At 39.5% G+C, this 17,294-nt stretch overlaps 1 protein-coding gene across 1 annotated transcript in view; it reads right to left on the bottom strand.

Moving 5' to 3' along the window:
• WDR70 (WD repeat domain 70) overlaps positions 1-17,294 on the bottom strand; it is a 282,711-nt gene that overhangs the window by 203,718 nt on the left and 61,699 nt on the right. The window contains 1 exon segment of the mRNA XM_049767710.1: positions 5,220-5,373. Within this exon segment, the coding sequence (XP_049623667.1) occupies positions 5,220-5,373 (154 nt within the window).

Here is a 17,294-nt window from a genome sequence, read left to right as displayed (position 1 = left end):
ACACCAGAACCTGAACTTACAGAACTGAGCTTAATACAGCAAGGGGAATAGGATGGGAGGAGACACTGAAGAACAGACATGCTAATGGAGAGTGTGGTGTTGGAACATTATATGCATGAAACATTATCATTAACAGTATTTTATATCTAGGTACTTAAAAAGACAAAAACACATATATACAAATGACAATACATTTTAACTGAATACTTTAGGGACAGAGAATACAACAGTAGGTAGGACCTTGCCTTGTATGTGGCCAACCCATATTTAATCTCCAGCACCTCAGATGTTCACCCAATGCAACCAGGAGTGAATACTGACTGCAGAGTAAAGAGTAAGCACTGAGGGGCCAGAGAGATAGCATGGAGGTAAGGCATTTGCCTTTCATGCAGGAGGTCATCTGTTCAAATCCCGGTGTCCCATATGGTCCCCCGTGCCTGCCAGGAGCAATTTCTGAGCCTGGAGCCAGGAATAACCCCTGAGCACTGCCGGATGTGACCCAAAAACCACACACACACACACACACACACACACACACAAAGAGTAAACACTAATGGTAAGGCATTTGCCTTGCATGCATAAGGACGGTGGTTTGAATCCTGGCATCCCATATGGTCCCCCGATCCTGCCAGGAGCAATTTCTGAGCATAGAGCCAGGAATAACCCAAGTGCTACCGGGTGCAACCCCAAAATAAAAAAAATAAAAAACAAAGAAAAAAAAAGGATGTTTGGGGCTGGAGAAATAGCATAGAGGTAAGGCATTTGCCTTTCATGCAGAAGGACGGTGGTTCAAATCCCAGCATCCTATATGGTCCCCCGAACCTGTCAGGGACGATTTCTGAGCATAGAGCTAGGAGTAACCCCTGAGCACTGCTGGGTGTGACCCAAATTAAAAAAAAAAAAAGAGTAAGCACTGAGTACTGCCAGGTAGGAACTCCAAACCCCCCACCCCCAAAAACCTAGTTGGGTCCTGAGCAGGCAAGTCATTTTCCTTATATGAGGTTAGATCTTTGGCATTTCATATGGTCTCCTGAGCACTACCAGAAATACAGAACACATATGGCACCCACAGCTAGCCAGTGAATACTAGGAGTGAATACTGACTGCAAAGTCAAGAGTAAGCACTAAAGGTAAGGCATTTGCCTTGCATGCATAAGAACGGTGGTTCGAATCCCGGTATCCCATGGTCCCCCAATCCTGTCAGGAGCGATTTCTGAGTGTAGAGCCAGGAGTAACCCCTGAGCTCTGCCGGGTGTGACCCAAAACACACACACATACATACACACACACACACACACACACACACACACACACACACACACACACACAAAGAAGCATCTGCACTTCAAAGGAAAGGGTGACCAGGATATAAAGACTGCCCCAAGAACTGAGAAATTATTAACCTAATACTGATCTTATAAGGAATTAACATCTAAAATATACAAGGCAATGGTAGATCTTAACAAGAAAAAAATCATCCAACACCACCGAAATATAGAGGAAATGAACAGAAACTTCCTCAAAGGACAAATACAAATAGCCAAAAGGCACATAAAAAGTGCTGCACATCATTAAGCATCAGAGAGATGAAAATCAAAGCAAAAATAAGATATCATCCTCACACCAAAGAAACTAATACAAATCAAAAAAAAAAAAAAAAAACAAGAACAATCAGTGCTGGAGCAGATGCAGAGAAATGGGGACTCTCGTTCACTGCTGGTGAAAATGTCAAATGGTTCAGCTTTTTTGAAAAACAATGTAAATATTCCTCAACAAACTAGAAATTGAGCTTCCGTTGACCCAGCAATACTGCTCCTTGGAATAAACCCTAGCAACCCCAAAACACAAAGCAGAAAAAATATCTGCATTCCTATATTCACTCAGCACTATTTACAGTAACTAGAATCTGGAAACAACCCAGTGTCCAAGAACAGATGAGTGAATACAGAAATCATGGTACATCTATACAATGAAATACTACACAGTAGTTAGGCAAAAATGAAGTCAGAAATTTTGCTTATACATGGATAAACATGGAGAGTATCATGCTGAGTGAAATGAATCAGAGGGAGAGGAATAGGTGATCATACTCATTTGTGGAGTATTAAAAAAAGATAACAAGAGAACAATAACTAAAGACAAAAGAAATTGGGGCTGGGGGAAGGCAGTTAAAAAAGAGAAGGGTCCCCTATGACAATGATAGTTGGAAATAATCACTCTGAACAAGAACTGGGTGCAGAAAGAAGATTGAGTGATATGCATGATATGCCTTCAGTTACAGTATTGCAAACCACAATGCCTAAAAGGAAAAAAGGGTTGGGGTAGAGTAAGAGACAGACAGACAGACAGACAGACAGACAGACAGACAGACAGACAGCCATAAAGCAGGCTGGGGTTGGAGGAATGGGATGGAAACTAGGGAAATTGGGGAACTGAACAGTGGTGATAGGATGGGTGCTTGAGTGATGAATCACCATCAATAACTTTTTAACTCTTTATATCACATAGTGATTCAATCAAAACACATTTCAATCCAAAGTAATTAAAAATAATAATTCTCTTCCTCATACTTTCCTTTTTGTTTGTTTGGGGGTTTTTTGGGCCACATCCAGCAGCACTCAGGGCTTATTCCTGGCTATGTGCTCAGAAATTGCTCCTGGCTTGGGGGACCATATGGAACGCCAGAGGGTCAAACTGTGGTCCTAGGTCAGCTTCATGCAAAGCAAACACCTTACTGCTACACTACCCTTCCGGCCTGATCAAAGCATCTCTTTATTTTTTTTGTTTTGTTTGTTTTGTTTTTAGCATCTTATTGAACTTCCTTACGCAACAATTTTAAGAGTGAAAAAGAAGCTATCAGAATGAAAAAAACAAACCATGAAAAAAGAAACAAACTTCTCAAGACTCCACTACAATATAATTGCATATAATTTGATGTTTAAATTAGATATGAATTCTGTTAATGGCTCTAAGACACACTGGACACTCGATAATAATAGTCAATAAACAGAAGAAAAGGCATGAGATTATGATCTCTATTAGGGTTAAGAGGCACTTCTCTAGGGTTTAACAAAACACAGTTTGAACATATTAAATTCAATTATTCCAATAGCTAACCTAGAGTACCAAAAATAGAACTATAGTCAATTCCATTATTCATAGTAATTATGGCCTGTAAAGTTCTGCAACCACCCTATTATAATACAACATTAAGTCTCTGGAAGCCTCTAATCATGTTTTTGTCAAACAATCAATATATAACTTTGCTTTGTATGTTTGTATTAAAGGACACATTACTTAACATTTTTACTTGATTCGTTAACATTGAACTCACAGTCTTACTGTGAGTTCATAACTCATCATGACTGAACAAAACTTATAAGCAAAGTATTCTCTCTGCAAGACATATCAGAGCCTTCAAAAATTTGAAAACACTGGATAGCATCACCACACTAGAGCAATACTAACTCACTGGACACTTTCCGATTTGGAGTCATTTCAAGAGCAATACTGAGCCAAGGATATAGCTTCTGATCAAGTTGGAACACATGACTAGCAATGTAGAGGCACTGGATTCGTTCCTGGCACTGCCTGGTCTTCTAAGTGTCACCACTGTAATTCTAAGCAGTACTGCTGAGTAACATCAGGGTACCCTAAACATATCTTGGGAAACCCCTAACAATTAAATAAAAAATTAGTAAAAGAGCAAAACCACCAACACAAACCACACAAAAAAGTAAGACTGGGCAGAGAACTAGTACAGCAAGTAGTTCATTTGCCTTGCACACAACTGACCTGGATTCAATACCCTTTATATGGTTCCCCAAGCCCTACAAGGAGTGATCCATGAATGCAAAGTCAGGAGTAAGCTCTAAGCACTGTCAAGAGTGAAGAGTTCGTCTAAGACAAATCTCTACTCTATGGATGATACCAATGACCATGCAATTCACTGTGGCCAATGGAATGCTCATTTTAAGGACATTATTATGAGCAAAGGCATAAGTACTTCCAGAGTTGAGGCTTCTTTTGGTGTTTCTAAAATAACCATAAGAAAATATGCCCTTAGGTAGTCTACTTATACATAGAGAAATAAAGACATAGGGAAGAAACCTAGATTCTGGCTATAGCCTAAAGCCAAACCCAATTGAAAGAAACCAAATTCACAGACATGTTAGTAACTATAAACAAGTGATAAAGTCTTAAAGCATAAGTATAGCTATTATTAAACATCCTCATTTTGGGGCCAGAGAGATAGCATGGAGGTAAGGTGTTTGCCTTCATGCAGGTCAGTGGTTCAAATCCCAGCATCCCATATGGTCCCCTGAGCCTACCAGTAGCGATTTCTGAGCTTAGAGCCAGGAGTAACTCCTGAGCACTGCCGGGTGTGACCCAAAAACAACAACAATAACAAAATATTATTTTAAAATACCATTCTCCCACTAAAATCTCCACATAAAAAGATGTATATGACTTTTATTGATCTACATTTTGATCATTTTATTTGCCTTTGTGTTGTAACAAAAAATATGAAGTAAATTTGTGCCTGCTAATGAGACAGGATGAGGTGGGAGGTAGAAAACTGGGGACATGCTGGAAGAAAGGTGGAAAGAAGGTCATACCGATGATAGAAACATATAATACCTGAAAAAAAACTGTATTATGAACAACTTGCTATAATAAAGAATTTTTTTAAACTATATGATGCTCACCTTCTTTATTCTAGTCTATAGAAGATTTGTGGTAAATTGTATTCCCTAGAATTATCTCCCAGCCTCCTATCTCTTTCTTACATTGTAATCTTGCCTTTTGCCCACAAAATGGTGAAGCCTACGGTAGTTCCCCTCCCCTCAGACTCCAGCTGGTTCCATGAGGCCTGAGAAAACTGGAGTCTCCATATTATCCTTACAGAATTCAGTCAACAAGCAAGAAATCAAATCCAGTTACACCCAACACTGTAAAAGCCCAGACCAGACATGTAAAAAGGAGGATTACAAGAAGAGGGAGAAAGAACTGTCATGGCAAAGAATACAGATTATAAATCATATGAGTAAGGTCAACTTGAACTCTATCACCATTTTAATACCCCCACTGACATCCTATGAGCAGAACTTGCTCATTTATTCACAGAAAATAGTTGAAAACGGGACACTAATTTACTAACTTGGATGCATGCTGAATTAATTAAATTTACCAAAATATTCTGCCTAATATTTACTTACCTTGGTGTTGGCCATGTCCACAATATACTGGTCTCCCTTTATACACTCCATTACTTCAAAACCATCTCTGTCAATCACTTTGGCCTGAGAACTTCCAGACACAACAAGAATCATGTCTCCTGTATTACTATACTGCAATGACTTGATTTGATGGCTAAGTAAAAAGAAAAGAAAATCATTTTGTAAGACATCTGAGCACAATGTTTGCTTATATACTGTCAGAGATGGGGGGGAGATATCACACAACTGAATAAATTGATAATTCTCCAAAGTCAGAAATGTTGATTGCAAACAGGTCCTCAACACTACTGGTTTAACCTGCCAGTTCTGCTCACTCTTCAAAACACTATTAAAATCTCCTCCACTCACCTTGAATGTTCAACTCAACTAATCCCCCAATGAGCAGCAGATTCTTCTCAATGTTTGCCAAGTTTTCTTTTTCTTTTTTTTTGTTTTTGGGTCACACCCGGCAGCACTCAGGGGTCCTGGCTCTACACTCAGAAATCGCTACTGGCAGGCTCAAGGGGCCATATGGGATGCCGGGATTCGAACCATCATCCCTCTATGTGAAAGGCAAACGCCCTACCTCCATGCTAACTCTCCAGTCCCTAATGTTTGCCAAGTTTTCTATATAGAGTGAGACAGATATTGAACTTCATTATTTGGTATAAGCAACTATCTGGCACTATTTTATTTATTTATTCATAATTAAGGCACTGTAATGTACAAAGTTCTTCATAATTGAGTTTTAGGCATACCATGTTTCACAATCTCACTATCATTTCAACTTCCCTCCACCAGTGTCCCCAGATTACCTTCCCCAACCCCCTCCAAGTCCGCTTCCTTAATGGGCACATTTTTAAATGTTATTGTTATAGTTTGAATCTCATGTTTCAGCACAATTTATTAAAAATTATATTATTAGGCTAGAGAGATCATTCAAAGTGGTGAAACACATGTCTGGCATGTCCAAGACCCTGGAATCAGCAACTCATATGTCCCCCTCCCTATAGCAGATGACCCTTTACTACTCATAACCTCTTGGCCAGACCATCACTAAGTGTGGTGCCAGGCTCCTGGAGCTTTACTGAAAGAGGAACAAAAGATAGAAATGACTATTCTTTCGTCAGAACTAAGGGTAGATCAGTAGTTTAAAAGGCCTGCCTTTTCACCTCCCACCTTGAACCCAACTTAGACCCCAGGGGATTAGACACCAACCATCCAGACTTGAACCCTGGATCCCAGACATAGAAAGACACAGTTCTATACAACAGCTCCAGGAACCAAATCCCCTCGGGGCATCCTTAATACTGCTCTGTCACCAACATGTGCCAGTTCTAATATAATATCCTGACAACGAGGAAATGGGAACTTGATCTAAGAGCAGGTTTTCCTACCTAACCAGCCATGGATACGACAAAAGCAGAAGAATTGTCACCCTTTGATCTGTGCAAAAGTCAAGATCACTATCTACAGATGACTGGCTGCAACAATCATGACTGGACAGCACGTATTCCAGGACCAATAAAAAAGCCCTAACCTAGGTTTTGGTCTACGATCTGTACAACAAACAAGATCGCTAATTCCAGAGGTCTGACTGAGACAATCGCAACTGAATGTGTCGTCTGGAAACGTAACGAAAGACTCTATCCCAAGCTCCATCCTAGGATCAGCGCAAAGACCAATACCACCAACTACAGAAGATGAATTAAAACGACACTAAAGGAACAGAACTTCTAGAACCACAAAGAAAGACTTCATCATAAGCACCACTCCTTGACCTGTGCAGACACCAAGATCTCTAGATACAGAGGTCTGATTTTACCACCCATGTCGAAGCAGAAGTCTACCATACACCACAAAAGCACCAAGAGAAAAGAAAATGAACAGGCAAGGTGTCTATAGTTTATCCCATGACAGTATACATCAAGGGTAGAGAAACCCTGTATCTCCTAGGCCAAGGGAATTCCCTCTCTAATGTCCCCAATATTTACTGTGCCTATGCAGGAAAAAAAAAGAGCACAAAATAATCTCATATATTTATCTATTTATTTTTTGACTTCTATGTTTTGTTGTAGATATTAAAGTTGATGTCTCCAATTTTATTTTATTTGATCTATTTCTTTCTTTATGCACTCTGGCATGTTTTTATTTCAGGACCGAGACTATTATGTGGGCTTGTCTTTATTGCTGTAGTGCTCACTGGACATTTTATTTGACATTTCTTTTTGTATTGTTGTGGTGTTTCCATTCCTTTTTTCCTTTCCTCTCTCAAACTGAGGTTGAGAGCCTCTAGAAGGACTCCACCCATTTTCGGCTTATTTGATTTTTATCCCATTTTATTGCTTTTCTTTTCTTCAAACAGAACCACATAACTTGAACTATCTAATTCCGCCTCTCAAATAGAGGGGGAATGAGGGGAGGGTACCAGGACCAAACAGATGTACAATCACTAAGTAGTAAGCTAGACACAGAGGGGACCACTTGTTCTAGCAGCCCAGGGGAATATGGGATGCAAGATGGGAACAGGGCTGGAGGGAAGACAAATTTGGTGATGGGAATTCCCCCTGATTCTATGTCAATATGTACCCAAAATTTTACTGTGAAAGATATATAAGCCAATATGGTCAAAAAAAAAAAAAAAAACTTGGGCAGGAGAGATAGCATGGGGGTAAGGTACTTGCCTTGCCTACAGATAACCCCAGCTCAACCCCTGGCACTACACTTGGTCCCTTTAGCACCAATAGGAGCTACTCCTGAGTAGGTTAGGTAAAGACTCTAGGCACAGTTTGCTGTGCCTACTAATATATAATTTTTCTTCTCCAATATTTGCTTCTATAAAAATAGAATTAAAAATTATCTAAAAAAATTTAATAAAGGGGGGGGACCTGCCTTTTAGGGGCCAGAGCAGTGGCACAGAGTGGTAAGGCATCTATCTGCCTTGCGTGTGCTAGCCAAGGATGGACTGCATTTTGATCCCCTGGTGTCCCATATGGTCCCCCAAGTCAGGAGAGATTTCTGAGTGCAGAGTCAGGAGTAACCCCTGAACGTCACCGGCTGTGGTCCAAAACAAACAAAAAAACAAACAAACAAACAAAAAAGGCCTGCCTTTTAAGCACAATGTTATGAGTCTATTCAAGAGTGCTTTGTGTGTCAGGATGCTATACTGGCAGCTCTGCTCTATGGGATTTCCGGCACTACAAGGGAGCATGCAATCTACAACACAGTTAGTGATTTGAGAGCACTGCAACCCAAGTGTGCAAACCTGCTTGGTAAACTGGTATGGGTCCTTTACTTTTTTTTTTTTTTTTTAGTTTTTTTTTTTAGTTTTTTGGGTCACACCCAGCAGCACTCAGGGGTTACTCCTGGCTCTGCACTCAGAAATTGCTTTTGGCAGGCACAGCAGACCATATGGGATGTCGGAATTCGAACCATGGTCCATGCTGGATCGGCTGCATACAAAGCAAATGCCTTACCGCTGTGCTATCTCTCAGGTCCCCATTTACATACATTTACAAGATCCAGGAGTAAGTTCTGAGCACTGTCCATTCTCTTCCCTCACTCCAACTTAGCTCCCCATTAGTGAAAAAAAATCTAAATCAGATCTAATAAAGCAAATTTCAAGTGATTCATAAGGAAATGATGAAATCATAATCTATTTACTCCAAATTTGTTTAATATCTAAACAAGATTTCTATTAAGTAGAAAGTTCAAAAAACCAACCCGAAGTATGCAAATTAAGAACAAATGAACAACTTAGTCACAAGATATATTTTTGTTCACAGTACTTCCATTTGTGAAGGGGGTGGTCAGAGTAGTCTTAATAATCAAGCCTCAAAAACCAGTCTATACCTGCATACTTTGTTTACCTAGTGAATCATTTCTACTCCCAGAGGGGAAAAAAATCTAAAGACTGAAAATTTGGTGCTGGAGTGGTGGTGCAGGGAATAAAGCATCTGCCTTGTGCGCACTAGCCTAGAATGGACCATGGTTCAATCCCTCGCCGTCCCATATGGTCCCCCCAAGCCAGGAGCAATTTCTGAGCGCATAGCCAGGAGTAACTCCTGAGTGTCATCATGTGTGGCTCAAAAACAATAAATAAATAAATAAATAAATAAATAAATAATAAAACTGAAAATTTTAAGTTAACAAGATAGTGACCCGGAGAGATAGCACAGCGGCGTTTGCCTTGCAAGCAGCCGATCCAGGACCAAAGGTGGTTGGTTCAAATCCCAGTGTCCCATATGGTCCCCCATGCCTGCCTGGAGCTATTTCTGAGCAGACAGCAGGAGTAACCCTGAGCATCGCCGGGTGTGGCCCAAAAACAAAACAAAACAAAAAAAAAAAAAAAAATAGTGGAAACAGTCTATGGGTTCCATTTATCTAGCAAGTGCTCTACAAAATGGCTAGAGTTACTTTCAGAAGGAATTATCAAATCTCAGTGATCATTAATATTCACTTTGCTTTTTAGCTATATAGGAAAATTTCACTTTTCCTTCCTCTGTCTCATAATTTTTCTTTTTAGGTTTTTGCTGTTGGTTGGTTGTTTTATTTTGGTCTTGGGACCACACCCAGCAGTGCTCAAGAGTTACTTTTGGCTGGGCACACCGGAATTAATCCTGATGGTGCTAATGGGGCCAAATGGGATACTGGGGATCAAACCCATGTCAGTGCATATAAGGTAAATGTCCTATCTGCTGGATTATCTTCAGGTTCATTCTCGTAATTTTTCATATGCTCTGTCATCATTAAAACGAAATGTTCAGCTTCAAGCTGACCATCCCTGTCCCACTTTGCTTAGTATTTCTGCTGACCAGAGTTAAAAGGACAAGATTAAGAGTCATTAGACACAGTAGTAAGGAGAATTAAAGGGCTTGTTGAAGGGGCAGAACATCTGCCCCTCAAATTCCTGCCTAAACAACTAAGATTCCGATCAAAGAGAAAGGAGGGAAAACCAATCTGACAGTGAACTGGAGTCAGGAGGAAGTGACTGCTCTCTCTGGGAGGAACTGTGACACCGCAGAAGGCTTAGTGAAATTGCACAATTCTCTCTGTGAAGTTATTCACGGGGCAAGTGGGAGTACATGAGTGTAAGTGGAGGGGAGTGGGAAGGTGAAGATTGAGGATCCTTTTAAGTAGTTTTTGCTCAGCTAGCAAAACATGCCGGGACATGCAAGACAGATAAACACAGCTGTTTGGGGATGTCACTCGGGGCTCAGGAGCCAAGGTGTCCTGATGGAGTGAAATTTGCACCGGAATGTGAGTCAGGAGGCCTGGGATCCAAGTCCTCGCTCTAGCTGCAAGAGGATGAGCAAGCCCCTTGGATTCGCTAGACTCAGTCTACCCATAAATAAACAAACAGATGAGACAGAAGTCAGCACTTGGCAAAGGTGCTTTAGAGACACAAAGTTCATGTATATAGACTACCTGGCTTTGCTGAGTTCTGGTTTCCTCCACTGAAATATCAGGCGAAATAATATGTGCTGAACTGGGATGAGGATTAAAAATAATACGAAGGGCAGGGATATAGCTCAAGAGGTGGAACACATGCTAACATGTTCAAGGGCCTAAACTGGACTCAGCACTCCAGCACTCCAGGCTCCCCACCCCTCCAATCACCAGTGGATAATTCCCTAATGGCCCATGAGTACCATCAGCCTGAGCACTGTCAGGAGCGGCCCTGACATGTTGCTGTAGACTATTAAGAAAGGAGAAGCAATGGGGCGGAAAACACAACAAAAGACTCTATAATCTCTGACAAGATATCTAAGATTTTAGTCGAATTACATTAAAAATGTTGTCTAAGAGACAGAGTGAATAATGAGGGAAATGGTAAGTTTTCTGCTCCAGGACTTTACTTCTCTTTAAGAGAGCAGAGGACACTTGAAATGCTAAAGAAAATACTTTGAAGAATTTGGAGAGGCAATAACTGCATTATTTTCACAGTTTTATTCTCTGGGGTCAGCATTCCTAACAGTGCTCAAGGGGGGGCATACATGGTGCTATGGATTAAACCAGAGTCTGCAGATGCAGGACAAGTACCTTACTTCTCCAAATCTTGTATATGTAAATCTTGTCACAAATTTGCTTTTGTAGTAAATTTCTACTTGGCTCTTTTTGTTTGTATTTAGTTGGGGCCACACACAGAACTGTGCTTCAGGCCTTACTCCTAGCTTGATACTCACTACCAGTCCTAGCAGTGCTCAGGGGACTAACTGAGGTGATGAAAATAGAACCAGGTTTGGCCACATGCAAGACAAACACTTTACCTGCTATACTATCTCTCTTGGCCTCTGCCTGGCTTTTTATTCTCATCTTAAAAAGAATAACAACCTGGGAATGACTGCATGAAGAGATGAATTTTAAGAAGATGAATCCATGGTAAACATAAGTGCTTTCAGAGCTGCAGTTTACAAAATAGTCTGGAAGGGGTAAACTGAAAATATCTATTGAAAATACTATACATGTGCATACTTTATGATGCTTTGGCAATACTGTGTATGCATAAATTTAACACCAAGGAATATCAGCAGACACAGAGGCAGGAAATATTTTATGAGACCAATTATTAAACTCAGCACAACCATTAGAGAATTGATACTGAATCCTAAATCCATAGAAACAAAGAAATATCTCCTAAGAAGACCACCACCCTCTGAGGAAATGATCTTAGAAAGCTGTCAACCTTGGTAAGGAGAGAGAAATTTTTTATATGGGCTACTACTGAGCACAGCCGCAGAAACAACTGCACTTCCATGTTCTCTATGTGCTCCACCAACTTATTGATCTCCAGAGGACTATGCTTCGAACTCCCCAGCACAGCGCCCCCTCTGTTCCTGTTCTCACAGGGCCTTTGCATATGCTGGCCTCTCTAGGAAAGACAGGATTTCTTCCTTTCCTTCTTTACCTGCCCCACTCCTTCAGCACTCCCCTCAAACAGGATGTCCCCAGGAAGCGTCTTGACTTCCAATACAATGTTCTCTACTGCAGAATCCTTTAATTGTAGATATTTAACCAACTCTGCCTGTTAGCAGAAGTGGGATTGGGATGTCTCTTTTAGCATATCATAAGATTTTGCTCAGCCTGGGATCTGCTGTTGCTCTCAGTTATGGGTTTACTCTAGACAGATAATCAATAAATACTTGTTAAATGACCGGGAAGAACTTGGAGAGGATGGAGCACAATTAAGAATGAAGAAATGGGTACTGAGGAGATAGAAAAAAAGTAGGGTTCAAATCTGTGTTAAAACATGGCCCCCTGAATATTGCAGGGTATGACCCTGGAGGCCCCCGAGAACCACTGGGGTGGCACCACAGGGCCCAAGTAGCACTGTATCCTTGGCCTTAGCATAAAACTACTGACGTGTTGGTTTAAATAACACCCAGGATTGCCTCAGGACCCCTAAGCAACTCTTGAGGACTCTTTCTGATCCAACCCCCAACCCCAAATAATGAGAAAGAATAAGAGTGTGAACAATAAAATGATAATGAATCCTTCATGTTGTTCTGGGGAAGGTGAATGCAAAAACCTCAAAAATTGAGGACTTGAGTAACTCCTGAGTGCTGCCAGGTGTGACCCAAAAAACAATAACAACAACAACAAAAATATTAACTAATACTAAAATAATAAAAAGACCTACTATTTTCTGAGTGCTTGACTGAATGCTAGTCACTGTAACCTATGCTTGGATTCATGATTTCATATAATCACTATTATCACAAAATACAGATATTGTTAATTGTTAACTACTTTATAGTCAGGGAAAATAGTATCAAAGTCATTAACTGGACTAGTAAATGAACTGGTCAAAACAGAATTCAAATTCAGGTTTATCTGACTATAAATCCACATTCTTTCCAGCCATGCACAATGACTTACCAGGGATTCTTGGTTGTAAAACTAAATTTTACATGAATTAGTCTGTTACAGAAAAGGAAAGGAAAAAAATACTTCAAAGAAGTCTGGAAAAGTAATAAAAACCTTTACCTACTCTGACCAAGAATTATGACACAAGCTCAGCTAAGTTAGCAAAAAAAGATGGTACAGTTTGTCCAATGGGTAGTGCATTGATTTCATTAGTTTCTGAATTCTACTAACAGAAATTGTTTTAATTTGTGAACCTGGGATTCACTCAAGAAGGTGAGCACAGGGTAAAAGTGTTGTGTTGCTGGTTTTTTCCTTTGAACTCTGGAACTATTTAGCCCAAAGAAGAAACTAATAAATACATGTCAAGAATTATAAATTCCATTTCAAAAAATAGAAATTCTGACTCAACAACAATCAATATTTTTTATTTACTTGTCTGTTTTGGGGTTACATCTGGTGGTGCTCAGGGCTTATTCCTATGAACTCAAGAATCATTCCTGATGGGCTCAGGGGTTCATTTGAAGTGCCAGAAATTGAACCCATGTTGGCCACATGCATGGCAACCAGTTTTACTACTACTCAGACCCCATCAATGGTAATCTACTTTAATATCAAAGTGAATATAAATTGCAAATGCAATTAAGTTCATTAATCAGTTATCTTAAGAAAAGATATCCCATTATTATTGTTAAATACTTAAGCAAATTAGCCTGAACCCTGAAGCCTAGTGAATCAATAATAGTAAAGAGTCAGATTTTAAAAATGTCTCCTGCTTGCTCTGAACTGATAGGAACTTCTTTTAGGGAAAAGACTTCAGATCTTCTAGAAAAAGGAAATCTTAAAACTTCTTACGAGGAAATAAAAATCTATATTTTAGTGAAAATGGCCTTTATTCAAAGCAACAGGAAATTTCTGAAGAAAAATATGAAAAGGGATCTGGTGAGATGCTTCAGCAAGGTAAAGAATTTGCCTTGCATGTGGCTGGCACAGGTTCAATCCCTGGCATTTCATATGGTCCTGGAGCACTACCAGGAGTGATTCTTGAATGCAGAGCCAAAACAGGTGTGGTTCAAAAAAAAATAAAACAAACCAAAAAAAGGTGCTATTGTTTATAGTAAAGAATAAGTTACCCCTCATAGTGATTCAATTCAAAAAAGTTTCTACTATAGTCCAGATGCTGACTACAAACAAAATGAGAGAGAGAGAGAAAGAAGAGAAGAGAAGAGAAGAGAAGAGAAGAGAAGAGAAGAGAAGAGAAGAGAAGAGAAGAGAAGAGAAGAGAAGAGAAGAGAAGAGAAGAGAAGAGAAGAGAAGAGAAGAAAAGAGAAGAGAAGAGAGTTAATTTCTCAAAGCAAAGAAAAACAAAACTAACTCTTGAGTTCTAACTGCAAAACTGAATTCAACAGAGTGGAACAGAGTATGGGAGAAAAGTGCAGATGAGGTCCAATGAACAAGGGTACAGGAATACTGGTATATTGGTAGTGGGTGTGGTATGGTAACACAAACTGAGCAAATGTAAACCTGAACATACAAATTCAAAAAAATCAACTTACCTCCATTAAAAAAAGTAACTTCTGGGGTTGTGCGGTGGAACAAGCAATAGGGCATTTGCCTTGCATGCACTAACCTAGGATCCCCCAGTGTCCCATATGGCCCCCCCAAGCCAGGAGCAATTTCTGAACGCATATCAAGAGTAATCCCTGAACATTACCAGGTGTGGCCCAAAAAAAAAAAGTAATTTCTGGGAGCCAGAGCAATAGAACAAGGGTTAAGACAACTGCTTCTTCTCTTGAGCACATTCCAAAAGTAGCACCTGACTATAATCCAATCTCCCCCACCAAAAAATACCTAATTTCTGATATGTCCCCTAAAATAATAAAGCAAGACAATAAGAAGTATTGGTGGTAGTGAAGAGGCATGAGGAAAACTTTTAGAATGGTTTAAAAAAAATGGGGGGCATTGGTGGTAGGAATATTGCACTGGTGAAGGGGGATGTCCTTTAATATAACTGAAACCTAACTATAAACAAGTTTGCAATCATGGTGCGTAAAGATATTAATTTTTAAAATTAAAAAATACAAAATAATTAAAAGTGCCTTTGAAAGAGAAAGTGTGATCTCTCACATGTTGGGAAATAAAGAAACATAGTAGGGGAATAACTAATGCCTAGAGACAACAAAAAAATGAGAACTGGTCTTCAGTAGGGAATGTACCAATGTGGAAGAAAGAAGGGAAAATGACAAAGTGGAAATGGAAGACCCCTTGGACAATGGTGGAGGGAAGCAGATACTCTGGTACAGATTATGATGTTGAAATATTTTGTGCATGAAACCCTACCATTAATAGTTTTGTAAATGGTGGTTGAGATAAAATTCACAAATTATATGACTTGATGACAATTATAAAGTAGAAATTATGTAAAAGGCCACCCTTAAGCTTTATATAATAATAAATCATAAAAATATCAAAAAGGAAAATTTATTAATGCACAGAATGTGTAGCAAAGAGCTATTAATTGTGCTTCCCCATGTATTTTTCCAATATTATAGCCTTCTATAGGGCTGGAAAGAAGGTACAGAGGGTAGGGCACTTCATGTAGCCAACCCAGGTTTTATCTCTGGTACTTCATATAATCTTCCCAAAAAAATCTTCTAATGATCCTTTGTACAATCCATGTACAAACCTTTGTACATATCAGACACATGCAAGTCCTGACAGTTCCAGTAGTGGCCTCACATGCATGGTAGTGGCTGTGATTTTATTAACCTACTCATTTTACAGCTGAAGGCAATTTATTTTTTTCTTTTCTTTTTTTTTTTTTTTTTTTGTTTTTTTGTTTTGTTTTGTTTTTGGGTCATACCAGCAGCACTCAGGAGTACTCTACGCTCAGAAATCACTCCCGGCAGGCTTGGGGGACCATATGGGATGTTGGGATTCAAACCAACATCCTTCTGCATGCAAGGCAAACACCCTGCCTTCCATGCTATCTCTCCAGCCCCAGGCAATTTATTTTCAACTTTTCTTTCTAAGCCAATGTTAGTTACAAACAAGTAAACTTGTGATGCAATACTGAAGAAACGAAGAAACTAGATGGAAGTGGCACTCTACACTGCATCTCAAGTAGAGCCTGATGCTAATAATCAATGAAACTTATAAGGATAAAGTTATATATAACTCCTGAATACTGACCCTTAAGTTCAAAAACTAATAATTTGGAAGTAATATTAATAAGAAAGCTCAGAAGTCAAGGTTATCAGTTCACTAATTTAAACTTTTAATAAAAACTATTTTGAAAGGATGGAGAGGTAACTTAAAGGGTAGAACACATACTTGACATGAGAGGCCCAAGTTTAATCTCTTGTACCACAAGACACCCCCAACAAACACCTCCAGGTGATCCCGTAGCATCACTGAGACCAAGCAGAACCACTTTAATAGGCCTTAGCACAGCCTTTAAACCACTGCTAGTGGTCCCCAGATCCTCTGAGTATTATTTGGGAAATCACACACACAAACACACACACATATACACACACACACACACACACACACACACACACATACATCATACACACACTCTTTTTATTAACATTAATTAAATTAGTAAGCTGTGATCTATTCTGAGAAAAGAGCTATAATGCCATGATTACTGAAAGTTACATACATAAAGTTTATCTACCTTACATATCAACTTATACACAAACTTTATAAGAGAAATCTTTGATCATCTTCAGTTTCTATTTTCTATTTTTTTTTCCTTTTTTTTGGTTTTTTGGGCCACACCAGTTTGATGCTCAGGGGTTACTTCTGGCTAAGCGCTCAGAAATCGCCCCTGGCTTGGGGGAACCATATGGGACACCGGAGGATCGAACCTCGGTCCTTCCTTGGCTAGCGTTTGCAAGGCAGACACCTTACCTCTAGCGCTACCTCTCCAGCCCCACATCTTCAGTTTCTAATTGAGAACAAAATGGTGACATGAAAAACAAAAGAACACATGCGTAATTTTAATCACTATTAAATAAAAAAATTATATTAATGAACTCTCAAGCTACAAAAATAACATCTGTAGACAAACTGAGGGAGATGGGGGGGTGCTTTCCCTAAAAGCTAAAATAGTATTACTTAAGCTCTCTGACATGGGCAGTAAAGTACTGAGATAAGTAAAACAAATTTAAGCAAGTATACATGGCCTTGAGTACTTCTGATGGT

This window comes from Suncus etruscus, chromosome 2, assembly GCF_024139225.1.
Source record: "Suncus etruscus isolate mSunEtr1 chromosome 2, mSunEtr1.pri.cur, whole genome shotgun sequence".
NCBI lineage: Eukaryota > Metazoa > Chordata > Mammalia > Eulipotyphla > Soricidae > Suncus > Suncus etruscus.
This window is presented reverse-complemented; position numbering and strand designations above follow the sequence as displayed.